Raw genomic sequence first — 19213 nt, 5'->3', positions numbered from 1 at the left:
CATTAACGTACAAAGCCCGCAACTAGCAAGGCAAACAAAGTGGCAGACCCCAGCATTCTGAGGTTCAAAGCCAATCCTATAGATTCGTCAATCCGCTTTCCTACAATCAAATATGCCAACATCAGTGCATCGACTATAGCGCTTCATAGGCGATTATAGTTAGTTCTAGGCGAATGGCGGTAACGAGCGTGCTGTGGAAAATATCGAACGTTATTAGGTCCGAGAGACGATGTCTAGCCCTGCAGATCAGCTAAGGCTTTAGTATTTCTATCCTGTTATCGGGCCCACCCGGACCGATAACACAATAGGAATACTTACCGGACAAAGGCTACAGAGCTACAGGGTACGTACGTGGTACGATGTACGACAACACGGTATCGGAACGCGGAATGAAATCACGATAGTCACTTTGCTCGTCGACAGCGAGTATCTGAATCTGTCAGTAAAAAAATAAATATATAATCTACAGAATTTGATAGTACTGAAGGTTAAACATCGAGTCCTTCGCTAACCAGCTTTAACAAAATCAATGGAATTCCATGTAAATTAGTAAAATACCGCAAAGACATACGTGTAAAAAGATTTGGCTAAACCCACCTAGCGATATTGGCCTTGTAATGAGGATATTGCGTCAGATCGGCTGCATGGTCGGGCCGTAACGGAGCAAATAAGGGCAAATAGGACCAATTTTATGGATGGAAACTTGGTGCGCGTGGTTGTAACCTGTTTGCTCCTACCAGCGAACGACGAAATGAAGCCAATGCGCTTAAATATATGCGTTGTAAATTTATCTGTCGGCTTCTCATAGGCTAACAAATAAGGGAAAAACCCGTGTGTTTTAGGAATTATGCTTGTTCGTATTTTCCATTTAGATGATCAGTTGGATAACGACCCAATACAAAGAAGGAATCCTTAACCGGTGACGAGGTGACTACCTGATCGCCTTGGCGACGAACCTTTATGTCCCTTGTAATAGTCCCCAAAGTGTCCTCGTTACTCTACAGCCGGTAAGTTGCAGCCTTTAAAAATGTCAATTTTTTTTGGTAAATCATAATACACCAGGAAACGAAAGTTCTTCTACCGTAGTACTTCGCGAACTCTCCTGCAGCGTTCAACTCTCCAGTGCACTGGCCAACAATGTGAGATGATACCGTAGCTTAGAAAGAGCTATCTAAACCAGAAAGCTTTGCGCTAAAAAAAAAGACGACTAAATTACTACAAAAGCACTATTTTTAGGAAAAAAAAACAATGAAAAAAAAAACAAATCTAAAAATACGCTGTGTGTCAGAAAATATATTTGAAATGAAACCTGTTATCCAGAGCTGACTTGAGAGAGCTGGGTACGACTGCGACCACTCACTTGACTGTATAAAACAATTTAAAGGTTAATTCTATTGTTAAAAACCAGCAAAATCGAAGGTGCAACTGAAGGTAGCTGTTAAGATGATAGGTGGGTAAAAAAAAAACTACGAATAGTTGATGGCATAGCAATTTAGATTCCCATTGTTCTCCTTATCTAACTCTGAATAACACGATGATGAACTGTTTGTGTTTTTGTTTCATGTCTCGTCGTAGTAAATAATGATAAACTTAATATAATCGTGCCTTCATATCTTCATCGTGGTGTCGATTTTGAATATCGTTTTGCTTACGTAATGGTTTTACCGGTTCATAAATGGCTCAATTAATCTAACAATACTGACAATAAATCAACTAATGACATGGGTTTAACTTTAAATTATTCTTGCTTTGTAGGGTCTACAAAAAGAAATCGTTTTTCTAATTAAATATTTGTTTGGTTATCAAAATGTTCAGAAACAGAGCTTGCCAAAGGCTTGTTTTTAAACATTTTATTTGAACGAAAGAAAAATGCGGATAATTTTGGCAAACTTTGAGTTAATTTGTGCCCTTACTTTTAAAACCTAGCAATAAAAAAGGCAAGGAAATTTGTACTCTTCCCATGGTTTCATTTTTCTTGGTCTGAGTATTTCAACTTAAACGTATTGCTAAACTTTTTACAGCTACTCTTGGCAAAATTAACTCAATGCAATTGGCAATGAAACGAAAATCCCATCTATTCACTTTCTTAAATTAGAAAAAAAATTCTAAGAAAAGCTTATAGATATCCGGAAGTTATAGCGAAAAACAAAACCAAACTTACGTTGTGTGTGAGATTATTCAACACGATATCATCGAAGCATAATTTCTACTCTGTTATGATGACACATAGTAGATTATTATACCTTGGACTAAGCCTTTTTTTTTTTTGTAAATATTTTGCCAGGTGCCTATCTTGTGGACACGACTTATATATTTTGGTAATTAAGCTCTGTTAAAAAACTGGTGCTATTTTTAAATAAATTCGATACATCTCCTTTCATAATTTCTCCTTCATAATTACATTGGAAAGCACGTTTTTCATATTCAGCGTCTGTCACATTTAGAAGAATCTTTAAATAAAGATGAACAGATTACCCAACTTGCACCTGATACTTGTACGTGTTAACTTTCCCGTTAAGTCATATGTTAAGTACAATTGCACTTAGGGTAAGTTAACAAGTATTTACTAGGTCGTCTGTTGACTTTGTAATTATTGAAAATTACAGAACAGTTTTAATACTAGATTTGGATGAGGTTGTGTTTTAGATGATCATTGCACGAGGAATGATTTTGAAAAGGCTATAATTATTTGTAGACTACGAATAGAGATTCTTATTTTACTAACAGGTCCATTTATGAGCGTTACTATTTCAGGATATTTTAATAAATTAATCATATCTTCATTCTAGAGGCTCGTCGTTTCAGCATCGCTTTATGTTAAACTTAAAATAAGATGATTAGGTTAGGTATTCGAATAATATTACGCGCCCTTGGGATCTACTGCTTTTACGGATAGCATAGGCGGCTTGTAGCAATTGGGCTTATTCCTGTAACTCCTGCAAAAGGATCTCAAATATTCAATTGATTTACCGACATACATGTGGTAAAATAACTTAAAGGTGGGATTAATTTAAGTTATTCTGCTTAAAAGAACTGCTTTCCGAGGAACGCAGTTCTTCTAAGCAGATACAGACATATCCATTGAACGGAATGAACGTAAAAACGCCCAATACGTCGGCAGGATTCACTCCTATAATTTAAATATAGTTCCGTTATAGAAATCTAAGCGGAAAAACCAGTCCTAGATTTCGGTCGGATGGCGTTCTTCGTAGGATTAACACCGGCAACGATCAGTGCTAGGGAAATGGTCCGATAAATATCGGTTTTAACTTCATAGATTAATACAGCTTGAAGGCACGTTCTTGTTAAACCTGTAGAAGCCTAAGGGACGAAATAAATCGTCATACAAAAATTCAATTCAAATATTGAGATCTTGAAATTGTCGTTATAAATCAGAAGATTGGACGCACAACGAGTTTACAGTTAAGGGCGAATCGGAAGTTTGTGTTATGTGTGTTTTTTTACATAACTAATATACCTTTCTAAGGTAGTGCTCGGTGACATTTGGCCAAGGTGAAACCCGCACAAACAAATCGGGCTCGGTGACTTCTAAGTTATTATGACGCGCTTGTGAGTCTACGAGGACAATGTTGCCTATAATCTTATCTTTCTCTCCTAGATTCGTACGATGACCTCCCCTTTCTTTTGTTTTGTTAGCCACGAGAACCTGTAATAGTCACAACAGTAAAAATACACCATTAAATTGTTGACTTCCGATGACTCCTCTTCGCTTTTCTCGTTGGTGACACAATTGCACAAGTCATCAATAGACAAAAAGTAAATTGACTCAAAATAGTAGTAGTACGGTTTTCATTACCGCTCGAATCTCTGCACCGATGCGCTACGCAAACCTTTTTATTTTAATCATAATTTGATTTACAAATTGAAAGGCCAACTTCTGAGCATGCAGGCGCATGAGGTGTTTAGGCATAGTACTCAGTGCCAGCGTGAAGTTCGAAGATTAGGCTAGCCATGTCCTTAAAAGATACTAAGCGGTGTTGCTGCCATGGATGACTTTTTAACTGTATATAATGCCTTTGTGCCATATGCACCCGACGTTGTCAGTGAGACATTCAAATGCGTTATCACGTTCTCACGCCATCTAAAAGACTCTTTCACGTAATATAGATTTCTTTACCTTATATCACTCAAACAAGTCAAAGAGCTCACGTTCTTACCCCTTCCCGTCATGTCCAATTCGCAAGCAGGTGTTGAGATTCGGGAAAATTCCATGATTATGTATGTAAATCCGATGAATATAGTTTATTTTGTCTCGTTAGTAGTTTGTTTTGTCAGTTAATAATACTATTTTATTTGAGGGCAATTACGGATCATTTACATGTTTATAATTTAGCGGTTACGTTTGCAAAAAATTATTGGGAATTGATTAAATACGAAGCATGGCGAAACGTGTTTAGGAGGAAGAGGAGTAGCTTTCTTCTTTCAGAGAGTTTTATTTGAATTTAAGCAAGTCGAGCCTTTTCGGCGACTTTTTGTTAAATGTAAATAGTTCATCAATGTTCTATGCTAAAAAGTTCTTTGTTTTTAGTGTTCTATGAAATTAAATTTTAGGCAAAATGTTCTATTTATCGCCTTCTTTTGATTTAGGTGTAAAATGATAATCATTGCTTGAATGGCTGGGATTTTAGAAGATACGGCGACGTAAAAGCTAGAGAACGAATTAACTGAAGTAAAAAAGGGTCGTGAGTCTCCCAGATTATAATTACAAATTTTATTGGAAGAGTAGGGTTCCTGTATCGTATCATTTAGTATCGATATAGGAACCGATAAGTTGGTCCGGTACTTGCCACATATAAATCCATTGCTCAAATCTATCGGGTCTGGGCTATTCTTCTCTGTTGTTTTTAATCTATCAGCTAGAAACTGATCTAATCGGTTTGCAAGTCCATTGAGGCTAATAGAGTGACTTAATTATTATTATTATATCAATCGAGACCATTCATTTGCCTTTATGAAGTGGCATTTGACAAATTTTAAATACATTCATTTTTATTGATTTAGCATACTAAGCCTAGCTAACGCTAATGTCATAAGACAGTCTCTGGCATGGTCGATTTAGGGTTCACGAACCTATTTAAGACCTACTTATTACTGCATTATATACACATTATACTTGTCATTATACGTCCGTTAAATGTATTAGGTCTTTTCTAGGTGTCGTCGTCCGTTTTGGCCCCCGTTGGGTAGAATTTGGGTTCGACCTCCGTGAAGTTTCAATCCGACTTTACTACTACGAGATTTTGTTGGAGTGCTGAACCTGACGACAGCTTGAAACGGCGATAGAGGTTGTCAACGAACAGCGGCGTCGCCGCCAAGAGATAGACAAGCCTGTTACGCTGTTACGCCACAGGATCTCATGGCCGTTTAGGAGACGAGGCTTTTATTCGCTTCAAATGCTTGAGATTCTTCACTGTGAAATCATCCGAGATTAAGCCCACCATGTATGCGACGATATTCTGAAGTCTAGATATCATGAAGTGGTTTAGAGTGATGGTCATTAGGGGCTAAGTATTGAAAACAGTTCTTGCATCTTTCTATAATATGCTGGCAGAGCATTTACACGAGATCAGCAACCCTAGATAAATAAATCGACTAACATTTACAGGGGACCAGCCTGAAAGATACAGCGTATCACGACCCACAAGTCCGCCACTTCTCCTAAATTTATTTGCCTCAATTTTAATTAAGTTGATTGCCAGTCCCAATTCCGAAACGGCGGAACGTAAGTTGGCTCTGGGCCTGCTGCACATCAGGCGACTACTCTAATAAATAACCACATCATTTACACAGCTTTTGGGCGCAAGTATCTCGTCGTTATATCCTTAAGTATTATAATTATAAGCAAAGCTGGCGGAAGGAAAGGGCTAAAGTTGTCACCTTGAGCCACATCTGTAATCTGGGGGAGCGCTGGCAGCTCAAGGACCTGTATTATCGATGTTGGCAAGGGTGCTTAAGACTAAATTCTTCGAAGCGTAGCCGCAAACAGTTTTGAAACATACAAACATTGCGTAGATAGATTACCGAAGACTACTCAAAATTCGCCTGAAATCGGTAAGTAGGATGCTGCATGCCGTCTCGGCCGAATGCTTTCTGTTGGGTTCGTTTTGCCTCTTGTGCATTGCACGAATGCCTTCCAGGGACATGTCTGATCCCCTCTTCAGTAAAAAGAAAGAATCTTATAGATAACGCAATCCCGCCCTGCGATGCTTGGGTCGCCTTTGCCTTTTGGAATAACGAAAAGCTTTGCACCCCGCCCGTGAGAAGAGAAACAAAAACATTAATTGAAGAAAACCAGCCATCACGGCGGCCTTGAAGTGCTCATTCTAAATCCTGTTTGGTTGCGCTAAGGATAAGCTCTCGAGCGCTTGAATCACTTCTAGATTGGAAAAGTCCCCGGATTTCACCTTTTGCATTTGCTGGTTTTCGGTTTTCCCACGCTGTGCTGATCCATGAGACCCTTCAAGTACGGTGCCGCTAGACCTACAAGCAAAATGGCGATGAGACATGGTGTAAGCCTGCGAAAAGCAAGCCATTTATATAACTGACAGTCAGCCACCCTTATGAGAACAGCTATTTCAGGTATCCTTTGCGTTGAGTGGCATAGTCTTCCGGCAGTTGAACGCCGTGCTGAGTGGCTTCGCTGCCGGTTGTAATGTTGCTGGTAGCCTGAAAGCATCCTAGGCATGCCGGGCGAAATGGCAATTTAATCATATCGTGGTCGATGTCTTCTGAGGCGAGCTCGACAAACCGAAGATTCCAGGATATCGCCGAGATGACACGAATACACCTTAACACCAATCGAGTTTGGTACTGGGAGGTTCTCATTAATTTTTGAGTTCAGGACGAGCGATGGCCTTTAAAGCGTCCGTGCAGTTCCACTGAATAATCTCTAGCGTTTCGTACGACTTTAGCCCCAAATGTGCTCGTGACTTACTGCCAAATTCGGAGCCACAGTTCTTGAACATGATCTGTATGCTGGCTACGATGAGGGCTGGTTCAAGAACTTCTTGCTCGTCGGTGACTGCGAGAGCGGTGGCAATCTTATAGTAGGCCGATATATCTTTGGATATAGTTAGATAACGGCGAATCCTTTTCAAAAATCTAGACCGGCGATAATCTTCCGGTGTACTTCTTATGAAGCTCACAAATACTCTAGGCTGTTGCACTCAGGCCGGAAGGCCATCATGTCAAGTGTCATCGCGGCGGAAGAGGTGCGTGCCACAGGCGTCTCTCTGCGATTCAACCGCACACCTCTCTTCTTTACTCTTCGCTCCTAAAAGAGGACCCGATTCGTTTTACAACCCTATGCACGATTCTCTTAGCTACACCACCCTCATAGCTCTATTGGCCGCTCTCAACAAATCGACATTGTGTGAGTGAGACAAGCACAGCAACGCAAGGTGCACTCTCTTGAGCTGTCCTTCCAACAAATATTTATATTGAAGTTCTTGCAGTTTAACTCGAAGAGGAAAACAGATAGGACACGCAGCTTGGACTCTGGATGTAACCCTTCCAGTTCGATAGCAAGTGATTGCATTGCACCAATGGATTCATCCCTTTTTAAGCTCAATGCACTTATAGTAGTCTACTTGTAGGAAAAGGGTTAATAAGCCATTTACGATCTCGAAGTGCTCACATGATTATTTATATCACATTATTTATATAAATTGTCATGGCTGCATTTGGTACTTTATGGCGCAAGAGTTCCCGCAGCACGGATCATAAGAAGCGGCACTGTCTTTGTCGACGGAGTTACAACACGAATGGCTTCCTGTTACTCGGACATAGATATTTCTTCATTGCTCAGAACCTGGTTGACGTACGCATCAACTTGATTTTGAAGGTTCCCATTTCGCCTTCCAAAGCTTTAGTAAGAGTATTTGTATTTTCCATACATTTCATAAATCGTTCAATTTGGCAGTTTAATATAGGCAAATTACACAGTCGAGACAACGAGTTCTTTGCTGGCTCATCAATCGTTCATCGCGCATTGGAAACGCTCAGTTTGATTTGTCACAGTATAGGCTGAGGCCTTACAGTCCTTCGTCACATCGCTCACGTAGGACAGGGGACCCTGATGTAAAAGAGCTTCTTTTGCGCCCACTTAGGAACTAGGGTCGTGGAGTTACTGGAGCTGTATCATTCACTGTAGCTTATTCAACGATTGTGTTTTGTTGCTGTTCTATTTTGAAGATCGCGTCATTCACCTTCGCGGAGTTCGCAAATAGGAGCCAAAAAAGTGTTTCGGCCTATTTTTCGACTCAGATAGAGGCGACGGATTAGCTCACGGATAAAATTTGAAGAAACCGTGCGTAAGTCAACTGTCGATTCTACCGACACTTTTCTACATTTTTTCTTTCACTATATGCACAATTCAGAGATGCCCGGGTTTGCAATCAGTCAATTGATACCTTCGATTTGACCTGTCAACCTCTAGTGATTCGCACATCTCCGTTCGGGTGTGGGTTAACTGCTATAGGGGGGTAGGGGTTGTGTTAAATGTGACAAGTAACTCAACCACGATTATAGAATAATTGCATCAAAGTCATCGAAGCGAATGGACTGGCTGATTTAGCGAAACAGAATCTGCGCCAGTATAATGTTGAAACTATCTCAGGGGAATTACAACCGGATGACTGTAAAAATATGACTGACGATCGAACTGTTATTTATTGGGATGATTATAACGCGAATCGAGTTCGCTCATATTTTGCCTCACTGATGAAGTGAATGATAAAAGGGGGGCTAATTATGCAGTGCGAAGTAACTACCCAGATTATAGTGGCTTTTGTTAAGCTAGATGGTGAATTTTTAAGAAATTTGATTAACTAAATCAATGAACGGTAAAACAGGCGGGAGGCTAAGCCTGTAATCCGTCTAGTTATACTTAAAACTTTTACGACCAATTAGGTGGAACCCGTACAACAATAATGGAAAACAATTTTTGTTCGGTATTGATTTATGGAAACTATGCTAATTTTACACGTATCGAAGACATCGTATATTGTCAATCTAGCCTCATAAAAAAAAAAAAAAACTAGCTAATAACAAATTATTATTTCAAATGTAAGTGTGCATGTGAGACGTAATTGCCATCCAGCTTTTTACAACTTTATGTCAAACGCATGGTAGACCTTGGCAGTCCCCTCTGCACACTGACCAATAATAAGTTCCGACCTTGAACCACAAAACACACGAATTTTTAGCCGCTGTCTGCGGGAAGTGCCAGAATTGGGTGCATAGATTTTCAGTATACCAGAATCGTTCGCAAGTGTATAGGTAGCAAAATAGAAACCACTTACTTGTGTGTATGCATTTTTGAAGAGAACATACTCTTTCTTCCTGAGATTCAAAAGGTAGTTTAGCGATGTCTTAGTCGTCTCTAACAAGCTAAATTGGGCTGAAAAATTGTTTATATACATGTCCACCATTTTTCCTAAACCAATTTTCAATGTTCAGCTTTGTTTCAGGTACTTACAGAAATCATGTGGAATTAGAAACACCAATGACTTTTCATTTTGACCTTTCAGCAGCGTACCATGGCGGCTAAAGCGTATCGTTTCTGTTCATGCACGGTACTCTTTGATGCCACAGTTTGGCAATGAAATTCATCTTTTACCTCGAATTTTTGCTACGCATTTCATTGGTGTAGGTAGTGTAGTATGTGTTGTCAGGGGCACTTGAAACATTTCTATACATAACGGCTTTTATAAAGCATTGGGTAAAAAGCAAGCAGTGATACTTGGGTACTATGACAGCTAAAGCGTACCCCACATCCCGTCATTTACACTTGATAGCGAATAGCTAGTAGTTAAGTAATCACCCTGTATTCTTATGTTGAGGGTTCGGAAATATTTTACCACTATGGAGTCACACTAAAAGAAACCGAGCAAAACATTGTGAAACGTTACAAGATCTTGGCGGGTTCCATCCAATCATTTTATTATTTCGGGCCGTTGTCTTCCGGTCGTACGTATTATGATGTGTTGAGTGAAAATCAAGGACCGTTGTAACCACTTCAAATGAGAGAAATAAATTAAATAACAAGCCCTAAATATATAAAGAGCAATATATATTGTAAATAGAATAATAAACTCTTTTTTAGAAATAAAACGAGGAAGAAGCTCATAAAAGTGTATATAATTCATTAATTTTAGATAGCTAACCAATAAGTAAATGTCCACTTCAAGCTTTTAGCCAAATCGTAACATTACTGACCCCATTTTCAACAGGAAAATGAAAACTGAAAAAAAATTAGTCTAGCGCTTTTTATGAGAATTTTACGCCGAATTTACTAAGTACGGATTTTATTTTTAAAAACAATTTATTTTCCATTATTATTTGATGGCCTGCCGAAAATGTCATCCTTTAGGCTTGGGTTTCTTTTAGCTTTGACAATTGCTTCCCAACTTTAGTGCAATAAAGTAAGTATGTTTGCGAAATGAAGCTTTTCTCTTTGGCTTGCCGGGAGGTACTGTTGTAAATCTGAAACTTTTGCTTGCCCATGCCAGGCCTTCCCCACAGTGAGCTATATACAGATATTCAAGTACCACACCCCGTCGTTTCGAAGCAAGCAGTTTCAATTTAACGTAAAGAATTATTTAGGTGAGCTAAATCTACTATATGTCAAAGAGAAAAAGAGAGAGCTTGTAGAAGGCCATAATTCGAAAGCAAAATAAATTAACGCAATAGTCCAACTTCACTTCGATCCCAACTTCTGCTAAAATTTGGTAATCGATATATTTGCAATGAAAGTAACTGGGAATAAAGTAAAATTTCACGATAAGGGTCGTTCACTTTCATATAATGCGAGTATTCAGACCCACACACTCGTGAAAACGGACCCCACAACTGTACTTATGCAAATCGTTAAATGCCAAGCTCAATTATCTGAATGTAGACAGGTTCTTGAAATGTAAGACAAACCTACATTACCTGAAGCGGTAAACACCTAAACTAAACACAGCATCTATTGTAGTCGAAATTTCTTCAATCCAGTCTACCGTACAGCCCCTCCATTTCCTCGAAAGCGTGGTTTCGAGCATTATCGGAAACACAAATGGGTTTCGAGCGTATCGCCGAACCACAGTTTAAGTTTTTAAAATAACTCTGTGTTTAAAACTACTTGGCGAAAGGCGTATGCGTCATAACGACAAAAATATCTTGAATATCTGGAGGTCGGTATGACCGCCGATGTGAAACGTCAGCCACATGAATGACTAACGTACCACGGCAGGCTTCGTTAAGCACCTTTCGGATATGTTTACATCATGGGATACGACACTTCACGCAGTGCCGTCTTTCGCAGCGACGTGGGAAAGGACGATCTCAACCCAAGCTAATGTTTTTCAACGAGCGTTCACCTCTGCAATATTTTGAGCGCCCGAAACTTACACGAAACTTACCGGTCCAGACAGAGTTAGCAACGAGCATGTCTCCTGCTCCTTCGTCTGACACGGTGCTGCCCAGCACTATTTAATAAATGCTTACATAGTAGTACACTCCCAGCCAAGTGGACTAATAGGAATTCCTAAATGAAAGGGAGATTTCTAACCGCGCCGTCATCATAACAGGGAAGCGCAAAGGAAAATGTTTGTTATAAGTTGTACTCCTGCCTGACTAAGAGACTAAACAGCTACTTGAAAAGCGTACATGCCATCTCGAGGTAACAACATAGGCTCCGAAGGGAACGCTCCACAGAAACGGGGTGCAAGACCGTGATGGCCAAAGTCAAAAAAGCGCTGACAACGCCGAGCGATCCGCTGTACGCGATGTTCGTTGATTTAGAGACAGCCTTTTATTCCACGCCCAGGAGCAAAGCTGTGCTCACTTTGATCGATTTGTACAACGTGCTTAACTTTTTTGAAAGGACGAAATAACCCGCAATTGAGTAAACAACTAACTTGATGTAAGGGAACAGTTTTTTAGCCTGTTTTATTTTCCATCTTTCTGAAGGACCTTTCTGATCAAATAAGAAGATCGTCGAACGGAGTTATCCTGTATGCAGACAACTTGATTTTAGCTAGGTTAAACGGGTTCTAGGCGCGGCAAGCTCTAGTCCGCTCTACATGATTGTTACAGAGTTGGGACAAATGGCAAACCTGATTAAGACAGGAGTCATGAAGCTCAGAAGCAAAAGCAACTAGGTGGTCATTAACACCTTGTACCTCGCCGAATTACCCCTTGCCTATGTTAATCTGTACCCGTACTTGTTATTTTCCATCTGCGGCAAAGGCAGAGGTTTGATTTCGCGGGGGTCCGAAGGAAGTAGGAAGACAGTTCCGGCCACATGGATGATCGTTTGTTCTTTGCAGCCGCGAAAAACAAGGGTCGGCTGAAGTCGAACGCTTAACTTGTTCGACCTCAAAATAGTTCCTATCGCAAGATATATATAGGGATACGCGTCATTTGGGAGAGTCTCACAGCGAAGAACCTAGAACAACTGAATCGCATCAAAGCCTGTGTCCTTAAGAGAGTGCTGGAATTACACAATGACCCGTGACGATTTCGCGTATTTTCTAGCCATCTCGCAATCGTCCGAAGACCTGCGACGCCGATTTTAGATCCCAGCGAAAGAAGCTTTTGAGGTCAATCTTTGTAACTGGAAGCATCAACTCATAAAGGTGAATGGGAAGTTCTCCATTCGGATCGATAAGAAACAGCAAATAGAGAAGAACGAATTAACTAAACCGACAAGTGGTGACCCGCTTTGCCGTTCCACTACAAATTTAGCAGGGAACATGGCTTCCACGAACTTGACAATAGGCATAAATGCCCCAAATTTGGAGAAAATTGTAATTAATATCTTACGACCTATTGTCGTCTGGAACCATGTTTGATACATCTCAAATTAAAGTTTTTTAAACAATATAACATGCATGTCCATGTTATAACAACAAAATGCTATAATACTTATATATTCACTCTGATCTTGTGATAGTGTGATAAAAAAAGGTTTGATTACAAACAGCGAAAGCACATAAATGAAATATCATTTAATTTATGTGGTGCAAAATATAGCAAAAAAATAAATGCGCTTTTTTACTGGTAGCTATAAATTTCTGTAAAGACTCTGAGACAGCCTGTGCCTTACTCGAATTAATCCCATTAGCACTACACGGAACTCTAGTATGACTTAAACAAGTCCAATTATTAAAACCTTACAAGCAAATACAATCTTGTCAGTGGGGGAGCTACGCTGACAAATGGGTGAATGTCTCGTTAATTGATTCTGCTAAGGTGTTCCGTACATAGGACGAATCGAGGCACCAACATAGTGTGCGCACATTAATCCTTTTTATAGGAATATGTGATTCACTTCGAAATACCTATACAGTCATATTATCAATTACCTTACGAGGAGCATTAGGCTGCTTATTACCCAAATGTCTTACACTATGTTTTTAAGAATTCTTGCGAAAGCTGATTCTGTAATTAAAACTTGTTGTTCTTAAGCTCAGGCCCCTGCTGCGGGTAGGTAAAAGTTACAGGCAGCGAGGACGTCAGTTTAGGGTGATGTACACAAATTTGGTATTAAATATTTTCATGAATTAGTTGAATACGAAGGCAAGCGGTCAGTGATGGCCTTTGTCACCTACTGAGTTACTAAGACTATCAACCCCACTGGATTTGTCAGCATTTTTAGAAATTTCCTTTTCTTGAAAAATCGTTAAGTTTGAATAAGTTGAGTCACGCGTTCGATTGATTTGTTCACACTTATCTATTGTCGGGCGAAAAGATATTTACCTTAACACAGAAGATTGCGTTGTCTGACCCGAAGATTTGCTGGACAAAGTGTCGGAGGGTGCTCTTGTTTACACTGTCCACCTGCAAAACGAAATGACTATGCTTAGCAATAATTAGAAGTAGCAAAGGCTGCTTCATACGTTATTTCCTTTTGTTTTCTAATTATTAAATTAGGTAAAAGATGTCATAGCCTTGTCATGTTTTTTTCGCCTTTAAAAACAGGTGTTTATTTCTGCTGTAGGTGGAGAAGACCAATAGAACGGATTGTTAGATGCTTAATTAATTTGTCAAGGAGTCCGGCTTCGAGCTTTCTAAAATTGTTTTAGAAAAAATATCCACAGCTTCTTCCATACAGAATCCTGAAATTGCAACGCGGTTACAGAAAACTGTTACTAGCTGGACAGCAATAATAGAATGAACTCTTCCATAATATAGTTAACATATTTATATTTGCGCTACATATATAATAAATGTTAATAGTCATAGGTAAAGGTCTACTAATTTACTTTTTTCATCGTAGGCATCACTTTTGCTTCTGCTTTCATATCTTGATAACTTCATTAGCAGGATTATGAACAGCACGCTCCTAACGATTGAATTGAATTCAAGCTGCTCGACAAGCAACACACCTCGCCGCCTAAATTTACTGGACCCTATTTGAATACAACATGATATGATCGATGCGTATGTCCTGCATAATGGGGCCTTAACCAAACATCTAGGTTTTTTTCAGCCTCCCGGTATATATCGTATACAGACAGTTTCATTTAACCACCCTTCATAATTCGGGTTTGATGAATAGGTACATCGAAAGCAAGAAACCGGTGGCTGTTACTATCGCTACGTGTACTGGTGCATTTACAGCCGCTACAAGCGGGCGGGCGAAATTACATAACAACTGAAAAGCACGAAGAGTCACGTATTTCTCTCGTTTTTATTTTTTCAATAGGAAAACCTTCTTCTTTTTTGTCCATCAAGTATGTATTGTAAATTATGGCTGGTAAAAACGGCATAAGTGAGAAGTGTCGTGTGTGGCCATGTGAGCATCCTATATTATACATCTGCTATGTTGTAACTCACACGATATTGCTCAGTGGCCCCGAAATATCATCAGCCGCAGCTTTTTTCTGGGCCGAGCTACAGCAAAATCCGAAGCAACGTTTGATGGCATTATCGGATGTGAAGCTCAAGACATTTATAAACAGAGAATTACCAGGTAAAGCAGTAACAGCAGCAAAACTAGTGCAAAAAGAGCAATTTGTTCTAGGACAAATAGAAATTAGCCGACTATTTAATGGATGAGGTGAATTCAGCTACGCTATGTTCGATCTCCAGCCAAATTTGGCTTCGTGCTGGAGGCCAGTCATGGGATGCCTAACGGCGATACCGCACGTAAAGCTCGAAAAATGAAGAGTCATCTTCGATAATGTCTTTCAGTATCGGTACATACATTTTTCCTTTAATGTTGTCTCATTTTACTATCTACATACTTTTGAATGGCTTCAAATTAGTTCAGTTTTCAAGCAGCCCATTGGGCTGTTTTTCCCAGATTTGAGGATTTATGGAGAAATATATGTGTGTAATTGCTGCTCAAAGGGGTACTAGAGCACACAGGCCTCCTTCTGAGCGAGTGATCAGCTTTTATCCTTTTAAATAGACAGGTTTTCTAATTAAATTTTTCGACTATAATTTAGGGCAATCACGTATAGATGAGAGTAAACCATATTTTGTATCTGGTATTTGGTTTTAGCGCGCTGTTTGCGGCTTAGAGTGAAGCGAGGGAGTCAGAATGGTCTATTGTGGAAAATTTAGAGCATACTGGTGAACAATAGGCATCTGTATTATAGTAGAAGAAAATGTTCCTTCAGTGCCTACCATTAACAGTACATACTAAGCGAACATAATCTTTCTCACCAAGAAAAATATATACACAAGGACTTATTGTAACGAGAGGACAACTACCCATAGCAAAGGGATACACCAGCGAACGAAAGTTGGAAGTTGTGGGGTCCGAAAGTAGTATTTCAACTACACCTAAAACATAGGAGCAAATAACAGAGTGGGTTTACTTACCAGATTCTGAAATGCATTCAATTTATTAACATCTTGATAACCCTGCAAGCCTCAATAAACTTTTTTTTAACGCTTCCAGCTATACTTCTTCTGTAGATTTTTCTTATTTATAAAAACTGTGTCTCGTATTTTGATTTGACGAAATTCCTTTATACAACCTTCTACGAAAAAATTATGAAAGAAAGGAACTCTAACAAATAAATTAGGCGTAATAACTTACTTCAAGCTAACCACACCATATGAAATTCTGCATTAACATTTTCTTCTAGCTTTCTTGTCTAATCGTTCGATGTTCCCAATGGATCAAATTGTTTCACAGAAGTTCATCGATATCTATATTCTTTCATTCTTAGATTTGAAAGTGCAGACTACATATAGTATTGTAATTAAGTTTTTTTAGTGTCTCTTGAATTAGTTTAGTTTGCTAGCTATCTGAAGGCAAGCACCGTTATTTGGGACAATATATATTATATGGAAGTTAACGTGTGGAACGTAAGGTCAGAATATTTTGAGAGACTGGACAAGTTTTCCTTAGAATACCACTTAACTTGACCCAAATTTCGGTTCTTAGAGAACTTGTACAAGCTTGGTTTCAGATCAGATTTCATTTCAGTTACAAAGCTATGTTTCGGAAACATAAAAATGCGAAGGACGACATCACAAAACGAAATTATTCGTTGCACTCAGTTACGTGACATGAGGTCCGCCGAAGGTTTAACGTGAATTAAGCGCCCACAATGAACTAGTTCCTGCTCATTGTGTCTGCAAGCAGCTCAGCATAGAGTCTCCTATCTAAAAAATGTTTTCAAAATACAAAGTGTATATTCCTGCACGTTATCATGGTACATCTCACTCAGTAAGTAAGTAAATAAATCAGATGATACAAGTATCGCAGTACCATACTGGGCAAGCCGCAATTCTTCACATGTTGTGTGAAAGACCCAATTTAAATAGCCGGAGGATGGATTTTACTCCACGTCGACAACGCGATGGTGTAAAAAACAATACAAAAGCTGTCATGTTTCAGACAATACAGCCATCGACTGCTTGAAGACTGCTGATCTAATGCGCCATATAATACACCAAGTCTTTTCTCATATCTCTGATCGAAGTTGAAGTTCATGCGGTGGTTTCATGCCGGGCATTATAGATATCCGCTTTCTTTCTATTGCTTTTAATCCGTTGCCCCGAGCGATCGGCGATGTCAATTTACATTGAAAGCTGCATTGGCCAGATCTATCTAAGTCCTTCGCTTCGGGGAGTTCAGAAGAAACGCGGAAAGGAGAGTTCCGAAGGTCACAGATCGGAGAACTAGTTCGCTGTGGACAGCGAAGCATTTTCCATAGAAAATTCCGAGTTCTGATTTAGCTAAGTTGTAACAACAATTTTCGTGTACTCTAAACCTTTCTGAGAAGCCGCAATATTTGGCACAGGGATCCGACAGTTCATTGGAGTAATATATTATCGCTCCCGGTATTGTAAATCTAAAGTCATAGAGCTGATTTACAAACCGATTCGGTCTTTCAAGACCCGAAATAAGCTGTGGTAGGGTATTTCTCCTATAATGGATTAGAAAGAATTGTTTTCGCTTCCTTTAATTAAATCGTAAACAATCGCATTGGCTTTGCTTATATATTATGTGGTAGCTTGTGCAATGGTCGCCCTACACTGTGCTTCTTATACAAAAAAAAATAAAGTATTTTCACTACCCCAGCATCCTGGAAAAACCTAAATTGAGTAAAGTGATTTGCTCATCTTTTCTTCAGTCGCTCTTTATTATCTCTTTTTAAAGTAATCTCTGGAAGAATTTTCTATTTTTGTATGTACCAGGACACCAGCAATATCCCTTCCCTTACTAAAGACTTGCAAATTGAATCGATCTCTCCCATTTCCTCGGGCGCTGTTGGTCATCTCTCATTGGAACAAAACTGGTTACAGTCTCTTGTGCCCTGTGAAATCCAACTCTGGTAAACCCGAACTCCGTCATAGCTCACACCTATCGCTAGGGTGTCAATCGCTGCTGGGAAGTTGAATCATTTGACAACTGAATCGAAATAGAAAACCGTCTTCGCACAACGTAAGAACTCAATAGTTTTAATGCTAAGACGTAAATGCCGGCAGCAGCAGCAGCCACACACACACACGCACGCCTCACAAAGACCCGTGATATGCAATCCACTCATTTTTTCTAAAACACTGACACATGAGGTATCCACAACGGTAAATATCCTTGGTAATTGCACAAATCCTTATAGGTTTGCCCTTTTTATATAAATCACATCATGGAAATCTCCTTTGTCGTATGTAAAGCACCCCAGAAAGTCACAGGTAAATTTGGATCGTTTAGGATTGCTTGTACTTGATGACATTACACAAAGACGATGGTTTATCTTGCAAGTCGTTGAAATAACACCGAAGAACCCACCTGAGGCGCCAGAAGCTTGGCGGCAAGCAGCGCCTTATCGCGCACCTGTGCACTATCAGTATCCGGAATGTCAACGCGGGCCCATTGTAGGTATGTATTTTTGGCGCAGAAGCTCTCGCGCTTCACGGCTTCGATGTCAGCTAGAGCGTCATGCTCCGGCTCCTCAGGAGATGCCTGTCGCATTTCGGAGCGTGACATCGGTCCACCGTGACCATGGCTATGTATGCCGAGCCATCTGCCACGCGCGGTCACCAGCGCTAGGGCCAAAAGCGCGGCCCGCGTCGTCAGCATGGCCAATGCTGGCCGCTAGCGGGCGAGCGCCAAGCGCAGTCGCCCTGCCCTCAATGGCCCTGTCCAGGCTACGGATCACAGACCAGCAACGCAGACTGCCACTTCACTCGGCACTCTGCTTGGCAGCAACCACTAGGGCATGCCCGCCGTCGTATCCTCAATTCATCATCGTGGCTGGTTCTTCCCGTTCCGCCGCTGGCGGCAACCTCCTCCTCACACACACACAGTATTTGCCCTCCCTAACAAAATATCTGTCAGCTGTCCTATCCTGTTCCTCTTCGGTGGCGGCGACCACGGCTGTCCTCGCGGTCGACTCCACTCCACTCTTCGTTAGCGCGGGACGCTGAGCGTCGCTGGAAGGCTGCTTGCTGCCTCCGACTAAGCAACTCAATGCACCGCCATATTTGCCCTCCCTCCTCCATCCAATCGCCCCACACAGATCCCCGTTCTTAGGTCCCCCTTTATTCCTCTCGCCCTCGGCTGCGCCTCAGTGGGCGCCAGTCTGCACCAGAAGTAACACAGGCGGGAACGATTGAACGGTTGTGGGAAGGGAAATGGGATTACGATAAGACGCACTATCACCACCATCATGCAACTCCTCTACCACTTCGCTCTACCTGACTATCCCTAAACCTCTTTGAATCTTCACCATGAAAC

General features: G+C 40.4%; 1 protein-coding gene across 2 annotated transcripts in view; it reads right to left on the bottom strand.

Annotated features, from left to right (window-relative positions):
- LOC111255237 (putative G protein-coupled receptor CG31760) overlaps positions 1-18933 on the bottom strand; it is a 43358-nt gene extending 24425 nt beyond the window's left edge. The window contains exons 1-4 of one of the 2 annotated variants that reach the window (XM_086976539.1): positions 18266-18405; positions 14274-14420; positions 13768-13848; positions 3479-3667 (exon numbers count right to left, since the gene is read on the bottom strand). In XM_086976539.1, the coding sequence (XP_086832665.1) occupies positions 3479-3667; positions 13768-13848; positions 14274-14312 (309 nt within the window). In that variant the 5' untranslated portion in view covers positions 14313-14420; positions 18266-18405. Of the gene's footprint in view, positions 1-3478; positions 3668-13767; positions 13849-14273; positions 14421-18265 lie in introns of both variants that reach the window. The other variant, XM_022816980.2, reaches the window with a different exon arrangement.
- Between the last annotated feature and the right edge of the window lie 280 nt (positions 18934-19213).

This window comes from Varroa destructor, unplaced genomic scaffold (genome assembly GCF_002443255.2).
Source record: "Varroa destructor unplaced genomic scaffold, Vdes_3.0 BEIS01001377.1, whole genome shotgun sequence".
Lineage (NCBI taxonomy): Eukaryota > Metazoa > Arthropoda > Arachnida > Mesostigmata > Varroidae > Varroa > Varroa destructor.
Note: the sequence above shows the minus strand (reverse complement) of the source record. Positions and strands in the feature narration are given on the sequence as shown.